We start from the raw sequence: 11,225 nt of genomic DNA on the forward strand, positions 1-11,225 counted from the left end.
ATAGCTCAATATTAATATCAACAAAACTATGAGTGAAAAGAGCAACATTTCTATCTTTCCATAGAGTAAACAGAATCTCCATCTTGAAGGTATGCCAAATCTAGGTAAACTTTTGAGGGATTCTGGGGGAATCACCCAAGATAACCATGTGCCAAGAAAAGGGTTTAGGCTTGAACAACTTAAAGAAGTCATGAATCTAGTGCTAGTAATTTTAAGCATGTCTATAAAATTAGAAAATGTGCAAGAAAGACTCTAGTTGTCCACAGAAAGGGCATCTAGGATCTATAACCCCAATATGCTTGAGCCAAAGCCCAAGAGGAAGACCTTGAAAAGCCAGGCACCAAGCAAAATGGGCAATCTTGGGTTCTATGATAGCACTCCAAATAGTGTAAAATGCTTTCTCATTGAGAAAGAGAAGATTGTAAATGCCATCTCCGATTGAGCATATCCACCATCGACAGATGGGGAGAAAGCCATCTATAACCTGGACTAGGTTTGTAACTAGTGAAAGGAGTGGCAAGGCACCACTTCCAATCATGCCACCAAGGTGTAGCAGATTGAATACCCACTTTATGAATTAACTGCACTAGAATTGAAGAGAGCAATAAGTCAAAAGTCTATCGATCTGAATGGAAAAGATGGTACTGGACTTGCATATCTTCCCAAGATCTAAAATTCATGGAAACCCTAGAGAAGAGATATTTAGGAGCCTAGATGCCTTATTTGAAAACAAGCAGAGCACTACCACCTTGAGTGTTGGCAAGGGGAGTACCTTGGATGGAAAATAGGGGAGACCACCAAATGTTTTTCTAATTCAAAGAGAGTCCATTACGGATCTCATCACTAGACTAGTGAAGCCAAGGCTTGATAGCTTCCCAAGCTTTCCATATGCTCTTAATAACAAAAGAGCCTTGTATGAGCATAGGCTCTGGCATGATGAGAAGAGTGTGAAAGCCAATCTCATTCCATGCGGGTTTGTTGATGGGAAATCTGGAAGAAATGAAATGCCAAACCAAAATATTCTAGGCTTCATCTCCATTGATGACATAAATAATCCATTTGGCAAGGACTTGAATTGTTTGTGCAACCCATTTTAAAAAAGAAATCTCAATTTTGTTTAGAAGGAAAAAAGGCATGTCATGAAAACCTTCTATAGAGCCTCCTACATTCAAAATTTGAGCCTTATAATATAATCATTGTTGGTTTACTTTAAAAATTAGATACATCTTTATGATTCCTCATTCTGCATAGGTTTTTCTCTATGTAATATTTGACCACATCAGTCATTCCTATTATCAATTTAGAAAATTTATAACCAGCATTTCGTCAACAGAGAAAAGGGGAATTGTCTCCCAATGTAGCAGAGCCTACCATTGTTTTGCGGCCAAAGTTGAAGGATATAATGATATCCAATAAAGGGTAATTTTAGAAAGTGGCATTCGATATCTTACGTCTCCAAAAAACCCGTAATATCCTTAGTAAAGCTTTGACCACATCAATAATTCCTATTATCAATTTAGGAACTTTCTAACCAACATTTTGTCAATAGAAAAAGGTGGAATTGTCTCCCAATGTAGTAGAGTCTACCAATGTTTTGCTTAAAAATTAAAGGATATAATTATATCCAATAAAGCGTAATTTCAGATATGGGTCTTTGATTTCTTACATCTCCAACAAAGTCTTAATATCCTTACTAATATTAAAGAAAGAAAAATAATAATAAATAACCACAACCTAAAAAGCTGCCACAATGGTGAAAGGAGGTTTTAAACATATTTAGAATGTTGGTTTTGCATCAGGATTATTAACTTGTACACGAATAAGTTCCATTTCCTTTTGTGCATTAGGTGGCCTTGAAGCCATTGATATTGTGTGTTCTATTTAATTTCCTATATCCGTCTCCACATTTGGACCCCACAAAAACAACTTCATTTGTATTTGCATCAAATTCCATAATGATTGTCTTCAATCTCCCAAAAATGTTTTCATCAAATTATCTATTGTATGCGGCAATATATTGGAAACATGTTCTATATTTTGTGGCAAACTTATTGTGTGTTGTTGATTACTAGAAGCGTGTGTTACTTGAAGTATGAACCTCACACAGCCAATTAGCATTTCCTCAACTTGAGTCAAGTTTGCAAGCTCCTTCGATTGCACCTCTGGGTTCGTATTATTTTAAAAAAAAAGAATCTATTATTTCCTCTTTCTTGTCCACATTTAGAACATACAAGATAACATTCTTGACAAATATAACACATATGTAACATTTTAAGACTATCCAAATGCAGTCAAAATAACATTTTAAATTGATCAAAATTATATTGAATAAGTCTAACTTAGGTTTTCTATATTTTCTAAGTTCCCTTGTCCACATAAATTAGCAAATAAATGTAATTTCTACGTATGAAATGATTATAGATTATCAAATAAATACTTATATTGAGAAGTGAAACTTGGATACTGCTAAAACGAGGCAATGATAATAGAAGTATGAAGCCTAAAAAGAAAAGTTGGCAAAATTATGTATTCTGTAAACTGAAAATTACAACAGTAATCTATACAGTTCAACGTTATGTATTATATTTCGTTTTATTTATGGTCTAAATGCAAAAATAGATACAATCATTGGGATAAAGAAGAAAGAAGGCGTTACTGACCGCTTTCTAACTCTTATTACGTTCAAAGCCTTCCATTCCACCGCAAGGTCATAGCACATCCATCCTTGTCAATAGTTAAACGTTCTTCATTATGGTATTCGTACATGCATTATAATATAATATTTTTCATAATCTAAGGAAACTAATGTTTTTATAATGATAGATGTGAAATAATTGACCCTAAAATGGTTTCAAATTTTGAAAATGTACAAGCACGAATGATAATTAGATGTATAAATGCATTCTTCAATTAGTTTAATTTTATTATTAATAATCAAATGAATACTTCAAAAGCAGTAAATGGAATTTACATGGTGACCCTAGCTTGTTGAATGTAATTCCAAAAGAAAAAAATCTAAATCATATTCTTTTTGAAAATAATCAAATGAATACTTCAAAAGCAGTAAATGGAATTTACATGATGACCCTAGCTTGTTGAATGTAATCTCAAAAGAAAAAAATCTAAATCATATTCTTTTTGAAAATTTCCTTTCATGATGATGATGCTTCTATGTAGATTGTTTTAAGCTTTAGTTATCTTTGTGTACATATAATTTATTATGATTTCATGTTGAGTTTTCTTATGTAGTTGGACATATATGATGTTTCAATAATCTAGCCACTTCTTAGATATCATCCTTACAGTGAAAAGATAATTGTTAGTTTTCATATTATTTGTTGTTGTTTTAAATATTTATGTTCACTAGGTAAACAATAATCACACAAGTAGAATGTTATATTGTTCTTGTATATTATTTTCTTAATATTTTAATCTAATTTAAGATATCTTTTATCATTTATTTACTACAACACAATGGTAACTTGTGAGCCTCTCATGTCAAAGGTCTTGGGTTAAAATTCATGGCATGTTCTTCTTTTTAGAGGTAGTTTAACACATAAATATATTTATCTCTTATAAAATTCCATTAAAATATTTTCATTGACTTTAGGGAATATGACCTACATAGAATAACATTGCATGATACATTGATTTGACTAAAGCTACACTGTTCTACTCTATGATTTTACATTGAACAAAAGATAATGGCATATGTACATACTTATTTGAAGTGAACAAAAAAATGAGACAGTCCATTTCAATTGGATGCAATAATAATAGGCAAAAGAGAGGTGTGCTCATTCCATTGTGTCACTTATCAATTAAACACAAATCATAAAAAATGAATGGAGTACCTGACGAATTGCCAAGTTTACCTGCATTAGACTATGTACTTAATAACCCTAATGAGGTAAACTGTCAAGATTATGAGATGGGTGATCAAGATATGATTGGTCAGTTTAAGAAATTTCCTAGTCATAAATTCCCAATGCCCATAGTAGATAGACATGAGAAAGGCTTGTCATCTAAGGAAATCATTAAAGTAGTGGCTGATCAGTACATGAATGTTAGTGGTGAGGGAGGGAAGAGAAGGATTGAATTGGCTCATCATCTTTTTTTAAAGTTTTAGGTAGCATGAAAAACTGTTCATCCTAATGTGATTAATTGGCAAATAATTGCTAGAGTTACGAAAAATAGTTATTTGTTAATTAATTCACTCCTTTTAGAAGCTGCTAATAACCTATTGGTTATTGATTAGGAAGCAACTAGAAACCTCTTGGTTAAGAAGTATAAAAGGAGGTCAAGAAAGGCATTTGGAGAACATAATAGAATAGAGAACACAACAAGAGTTGTAGAAACATTTGTAGTGTTAGCAAATGAGTTTGTAGCGATAACAAAAAGTCTTGTAGTGTTAGCAAAGGTGCAATGATACTGTCAGGCATAGCAATAGAGAATATCAACAGGGGGAATTAGGAGGTTGTCTAAATTCTCCAATTGAGAGGCAATGAATTTTGTATCTCTTGATTTGGTAAAGTTAATATATTTTCCATCTATACAACTTGTTTTCCCTTAGGGGTTTTTCCACAGATAATTTTTCTAAAAATATTGTATTCTTTTTGTTCTAAATTTCTTTCTATATTTTATTGGTAAAGTTGCAATTGTGTTATTTTTCAATATTAGCTAAGAATTTATTTTTAGTAGTTTAATAATCATTTATGATAGAAGATTAATAATCACTAACTGCAATAGTGTTAATTTTCACATGGTATTAGAGCATTGTTGAGGGTAGAAGAGTTTTGCCTTAGGAAATAAATTGTAATCTCTTTAGAATTATTGATTTAATCCCTTGAGATGGCTTCAACTAGTTTGAGAGATTAGCATAGATTAGTTGGTGCTGAAATTATGGTGTCTAGAAGGCTAGAATTTCTTTATTGTTAGAAGAGAATGGTATCAAAGATTATGCTACCAATTGTATAGTTATACCTACACATGCTATACATCTTGCAACATATAAGAAGGACAATGCCAAGGTGAGGAGTATTATCCTTGATGGTGTTAAGGATCATATTATTCCACATATCACAAGGCTAGATATAATGAAGAAGATGTAGGAAGCCATTTTGAATCTATACTAGAATGCTACTACTGGTAGGAAGATGATTCCCAGAGAGAAGCTAAAGAATACATGGATGAACTAGGGAGAAGACATTACAAGTTTCCTCACATGGCTTAGACTTGTCAATGAAGAGTTAGCAGCTATTGGAGACAGTCTTAGTGATGACTAGCTAGTGAGAATAGCCCTAAATGGCTTTCCTAAATAGTGGAGTGTTTTTGTTCAAGTTGTCAGTGGATGAGATACCTTACCCTATTGGGATCGACTATGGACTGATTTCACTCAGCAGGAGTTTAGACTAAGTCTTGTCAATGGGTCCAACAAGAGTCAAACAAGTGAGGTGGAACATGAGAATGTTGCCCTAGCAAGGAAAGGGAAAAAAAAGAAGGGATCCAGTAATGGATCAAATTCACAAAGTCAGAAGAAGAAGAAGAAAATTTCTAAGGTTAATTTCTTTGGATGTAATGAGTATCATCACTATGTAAGTGATTGCCCAGAAAGGAAGTAGGCAAAGAAGTAGTCGGCAACTTCAGCAAGTGCAGAAGAACTCTCTAGTAGACTAGAATATGAGTTTACACTTATAGCTTGTATGGTGAGCTTAACCTTACAGACTATCTAGTATATAGATAGTGGGGCATCATTTCATATGACAAGAGTTAGAGAGTACTTCTCTAGTTATAAGGAGTAGAACACCAATATCTAGATTTCTATGGGAAACTTGTCTAAACTCAACCTAGTTGGGAAATGGATTGTTCAATTTCAAAGGGAGAATGGAAAGATAGTTTTAGTTCATGATGTACTACATGTTCTAGGCTTAGGTATGAATTTGATTTCCATATCTATTCTTCAAGATAGGGGGTATAATGTACTCTTTAGAGGGACATATGTATTGATTAAGTAGAAGGATTGGAAATCACCCATAACTATTGGAGTTAGGAGTGGTTGCCTTTATAGGTTGTAGTTTGATACTCCTAAGGCACTCATGAGTATCTATAATCATAGAGATCTTGAAGAGCTATGGCATTAGAGGATGGGCCATATTCATTAGGAAGCACTCAAATTGCTTCGTGAGATAGTGATAGGTGTTCAAGAGGTGAGCACAGAGCATGATGATGTATGTAAGGGATGCATGTTGGGGAAGTTTGCTAAAGCATCTTTTCTAAGGAGTGACACCAGATCTAAAGGTGTTCTTTATCTAGTATATTTAAATATATGTGGACTGATGTCAACAAAGTCTATTAGAGGATATGACTACTATGTTCCTTTTATCAATGATTTCTGCAGAAAGAGTTGGATATATTTTTTGAAGAGCAAGGATGAGGTTTTTGGTTTGTTCCAAGAGTTCAAGACTCTAGTGGAGAACTCAACAGGAAGGAAGATAAAGGTTTTTTGGTCAAACAATGGAGGCAAGTATAAAGGAAATAACTTCCAGGAGTTCTATACCAGGGAAGGAATCAAGAGACAATGGACTATTCTTTATAATCCATAGAAGAATTAAGTTGCTAAGAGGAAGAACCATTCTATATAGGAGGTGACAAGATTTATGGTACGTGACCAGGATATGCCCTGCTTCTTATGGGCAGAAGCGTGTAGTACATCAGTCTACGTTCAAAATAGGATTGCACATAAGGTGCTAGGGAGGATGACACCAAAGGAAGCTTTCATAGGTAAGAAGCTTGATGGTAGCCATTTCAAAATATTTCAGAGTTTGGCATATTGCCATAATCTAGGTGATACACGTACCAACTTAGATCAGACTACAGAGAGGGAGTACATTATTAGGTATAGCAAAACCTCAAAGGCATATAGGGATTTTATCCCTAGGACTAGAAGAACTATTGTCAAACATGATGTTAAGTTCATGGAGGACAAGGTACTTAGAAGGTCCAAAGATTTGCTAGTAGATGATCAGAGTGAGAAGCTAGTAGAAGCTCCAAGGCCTAGTCAAGGGTAGTAAAGCACACGTACAGTTACCAGTACAAGTGTAGGCTCAAATGGTGAAGATTCATAAAGCATGGAGCAAAAGGTGAAAAAGGAAATCCATCTAGAAGACTTAGAGGTTGATATCTCATCCTCTATAGTTGGTAAGAAGAATTGTGAGGTTCAAGAGACACTAAGGGATACTTGGGAGTTTGTGGGAACTCCTAGAAAGAGTACTAGACAATGAAGACAACCAATCAATCTCAATGACTATGTGGCATTAGTTAGTCAGTTGGTAGATAGTGAACCTTCTAGCTATTAGAAGGCTACAGAGCATCAGGTATGGTAGGATGCTATGGTTGAGGAGTATAACTTAATTATGTAGAATGATGTGTGGGAGGTAGTTCCTAGACCAATAGATAGAACAATAGTTGGACCATGTTGGATCTATAAGATAATGCACAGTGCAAATGGTAGCATCGAGAAATAAAAGGAAAGCTTTATGGCCAAGGCATTCTCTTAGAATGAGGGAAAAGACTACAAGGAGACATTTTCTCCAATGGTTAGATATACTTCTATATGAGTTGTGATCTCATTTGTAGCATGGATGGGATGGCAGATCCATCAAATGGATGTCATGACAACATTTCTTAATGATGAGTTAAAGGAGGAGGTATACATAGAGCAACTAGAAGGCTTTGTAGCACATAGCAAAGAGACCCACGTGTGCAGATTGATCAAATATGTTTGATGTGAAGGTATCAGGTTAATGTGCTATACAAATACAAATTGGGCAAGAAGTACAATGGACAAAAGGAGCACTTTAAGGTATTATTTCAGTTTGGGATTAGGAGTTGTATCTTGGTTCAACAGGAAGCAAAAATTCGTGGTTCTAAGTTCAGCAGAAGCAGAATACATAGCAGCTAGCATGATGACATGTGAAGCTATATGGCTTGGAAGTTTTTTGTAGCTTTGTTTCGTTAAGTAGTATAAAAGAGCGTCAAGGGAGGTATTTGGAGAACATAATAGAACAGAGAACACAACAAGAGTTGTAGAAGCATTTGCAGTGTTAGCAAATGAATTTGCAGTGATAGAAAATAGTCTTGCAGTCTTAGCAAGGGCACATCACAGTGATAGCGTTGGGGATAGCTCTGTGGTGAATATCAGTAAGAGGAATTAGGAGGTTGTCTGAATTCAGCCAATGAGAGGCAAGGAATTTTGGATCTCTTGATTTGCTGAAGATAATATATTTTCAATCTGTAGAACTGGTCTTCCTTTAAGGGTTTTTGGAGGGACCATTTGTACAAAAATATTGTGTTCTCCGTGTTCTGAATTTATTTCTGTATTTTATTAGTGATGTTGCAGTTGTGTTATTTTTCGATATTAGTTAGGAATTTATTTTCATCAGTTTAATAATCATTTACGATAGGAGATTAATAATGAGTGACTGCAACAGTGCTAATTTTCACATTTTGTCCTCGGCAGAGTTTGTGAGCGAGCAGCAATATGAAGAAGCCTCCAAGCTGCTCAAACAATGCAAGAATTTCTCTTCACAGCTGGGAAACCCAATAGAGAGGCTCTGCTGTTACTTTTCCGAAGCCCTACAAGAGGGAATCGAGGGCCAGACTTGCAGTAAGCCAAATGAGGTGAAAAAAATAACCCCCGTTTTCACTACCAACTACAAGAATGATTTCACTGAGAACTGGAGCAGTGATAACGCAAAAGCTGAGTTCTATTCTTTACTTGGTGTCTGTACTACTGTACTTCCCTTTTCCAAAGGCCTATAATTTACAGCTGTCCAAGCTATCATTGATGCCGTGAAGCATGGTAAGCGAATTCATGTGATTGATTTCGGAATTCGAACTGGGTGTCAATGGACGACATTGCTTCAATCCCTCTCCATGAGATCTTCTTCTTCTGCAATTAAGCATCTCAAGATCACAGCCGTTGGTGCGAATTCTGATGACCTAGTAGACAGCGGAAGAAGGCTCTCAGAGTTTGCTAAATCTCTAGAAGTCCCGTTTTGCTACTGCCCAGTAAAGGTCTCAAAGCTGGAGGACATTAACGAAGCTTTATTCAATGTCAAAGAATGCGAGTTCGTGGCCGTGAATGTTCCAACCGTTTTCAGAACATTGTTATATGAACGTGCTCTTCTCGGAAATACTGTTGATGTAATCAGGAAACTAAATCTCCAGATTATATTGATTTCGGAGGTAGAAGGGTAGCACAATTTCCCAGAGTTTTCTGACCGGTTCAGTGAAGCGCTCTTCTATTACAGCGCCAGCTTTGATTGTCTAGAGGACGTGCTGCCCGACAGAAATGATATGAGAAGGGCAAAGTATGAAGCACTGTGTTGTGGGAGTCAATCGAGAAACATTATATCCTGCGAGGGGGAGGACAGAAGAGTGAGACACGTTAAGATGGACATGTGGAGGTCTTTCTTCACACGCTGAGGATTTAAAGAAAAGAATTTCAGCTATCAGGCTTGGTACCAGGGAAGACTATTGCTCCAGCAGTATGTTAATGGAGAACGTTTTACTATTGACCAGGATGAATGTGCTATGATTCTAGGCTGGAATGGAAGGCCGTTGCACTCACTCTCGGCATGGGCTTGTAAGAAAAGTTGTCAATGATTTTATCCATCTTTTGCTATTTATACGATAAAGAAAGTGTCATCTAAGACATACCGTTTATCTACTTTGATTACTACTTTTTGTATTAACATAGTATACGTATCAAGAATACATCAAAAGTGTCTGAGCTTTTAATATTTTACTGTTATAATTATCTGTGTTTCTATTAAACGCTGAGTACTCTTAATTTAGTCGATAATTTTTAAGGCTCATCCTTCTATTATGATTGCAGTACCCACGCTTAACTTTCCCTTTTGATTATTTGTTTGTTATTCTATTGTCCGTTTTATACGCAGAAATTATGATTAAGAAAGTAAACAATTTTTTTTTAGTTATGTATGTATAGTTGTTAAAGTCTGTTTTTAAATTTTGTTCTGTCAAAGATATAATCAAAATTTTCTTCAAATAAAGTGGTAGAAGATATGGTGGCCTTTAAAAATCACTCATTGAAGAACGTACTATGATTTAGTCAATTTTGACTATTTAACACTTTTAGACTAGGTACTAGTCATTAATGTATCATGTTTTAACCAATGAGGTGACACTAAATGAATTTATTTGAAATTTTGAAAATCCACACCATCCATTTAAGAATTAAAATCAATAGAGTGAAATTTTTGAATTAAAAAATCGTCCAGACTCCATCGGATCCTCTCTTAAAGCAAGCATTTGATTGTCTGGAAGAGAAAACTCACGACCCACCATAAAATGTACTCATTCTTTCTCAACTTAGTGGAATGTCTTTCCAAAATGGTTAAACAGCCAAGAAGATTTATCTGACAACACCAATGCACTCAATTTATAATCACGATGGGCTTGTGTCCTAAGTTAATAGCAATAACAATACAGTTGTCTTCAAATTTTATATTTAATCCAGTCGGGTCATGGAATCCGAGGAAGACAGCTTTTAAAAGCGTAAAGTAGTCATGGAGGAGATAACAAAGGCGTGATATATCGAGGACGGAAAGGTAGATAGCGTACTAGTAGTTTCATTGAGGAATAACAATGTTTTTGTGTTTAGCTTTCCAAAAAAATAAAAAATAATATTCGGATAAAAATAAATTTGATATCAGCTGGTTTGTTCATGATCTCCGTAGGTACATAATTAAGATCCTAGTTTTATGGAAGGTATTAAAGTATTTATGTTCAAAGCTAGAAACATAAATATTCTAAGATTTCACACTGAGAAAAAACAATTATTCAAATTGTTAACATTTTGGAAGCTGATCAACAATAATTTACTACTTATATTGCACCGAGAAATATAGTATGAAAAATTGTATAATATACAATTTCATTTCTACAAAGATTTAGATTGTATTATTTTTAAAATCATAATTATATATTTTATTGTCTAATATTTGATAAATAATTTGAAGTTTTTACAATTATTCTTTAAAAATAATTATTCTTCAAATAAATATATTGGTCAAATTTAAAAAATAATAATTAAACTAGCATATATTATTTATAAAAAGTGAATTAGTTTGATTAGTTTCAAATTGGACTATTTTGAATATTTCCATATAAAACTCAAAGCAATTAATTATACTACATAA

General features: G+C 34.3%; 1 protein-coding gene across 1 annotated transcript; it reads left to right on the plus strand.

Annotated features, from left to right (window-relative positions):
- The first annotated feature begins 8,472 nt into the window (after positions 1-8,472).
- Positions 8,473-9,650, plus strand: LOC149561218 (GRAS family protein RAM1-like). Its single transcript, XM_089827762.1, has 4 exons — positions 8,473-8,793; positions 8,857-9,254; positions 9,312-9,467; positions 9,605-9,650. The coding sequence occupies exons 1-4, from the start codon at positions 8,473-8,475 to the stop codon at positions 9,648-9,650; spliced, it is 921 nt and encodes a 306-aa protein (XP_089683888.1).
- The last annotated feature ends 1,575 nt before the right edge of the window (positions 9,651-11,225 follow it).

The sequence above is a fragment of the Cupressus sempervirens genome, chromosome 4 (genome assembly GCF_028749045.1).
Source record: "Cupressus sempervirens isolate cs-2001-9-10 chromosome 4, ASM2874904v1, whole genome shotgun sequence".
Taxonomy (NCBI): Eukaryota; Viridiplantae; Streptophyta; class Pinopsida; order Cupressales; family Cupressaceae; genus Cupressus; species Cupressus sempervirens.

What these genes read in the sequence shown, in the direction of transcription:
- LOC149561218 (XM_089827762.1), top strand. Translation starts at nt 8,473, where the DNA reads ATGAGTGACTGCAACAGTGCTAATTTTCACATTTTGTCCTCGGCAGAG. An exon ending in TACTTGGTGTCTGTACTACT is followed by an intron (nt 8,794 to 8,856) that starts GTACTTCCCTTT and finishes GATGCCGTGAAG; the next exon opens with CATGGTAAGCGAATTCATGT. An exon ending in TTGATTTCGGAGGTAGAAGG is followed by an intron (nt 9,255 to 9,311) that starts GTAGCACAATTT and finishes CTTCTATTACAG; the next exon opens with CGCCAGCTTTGATTGTCTAG.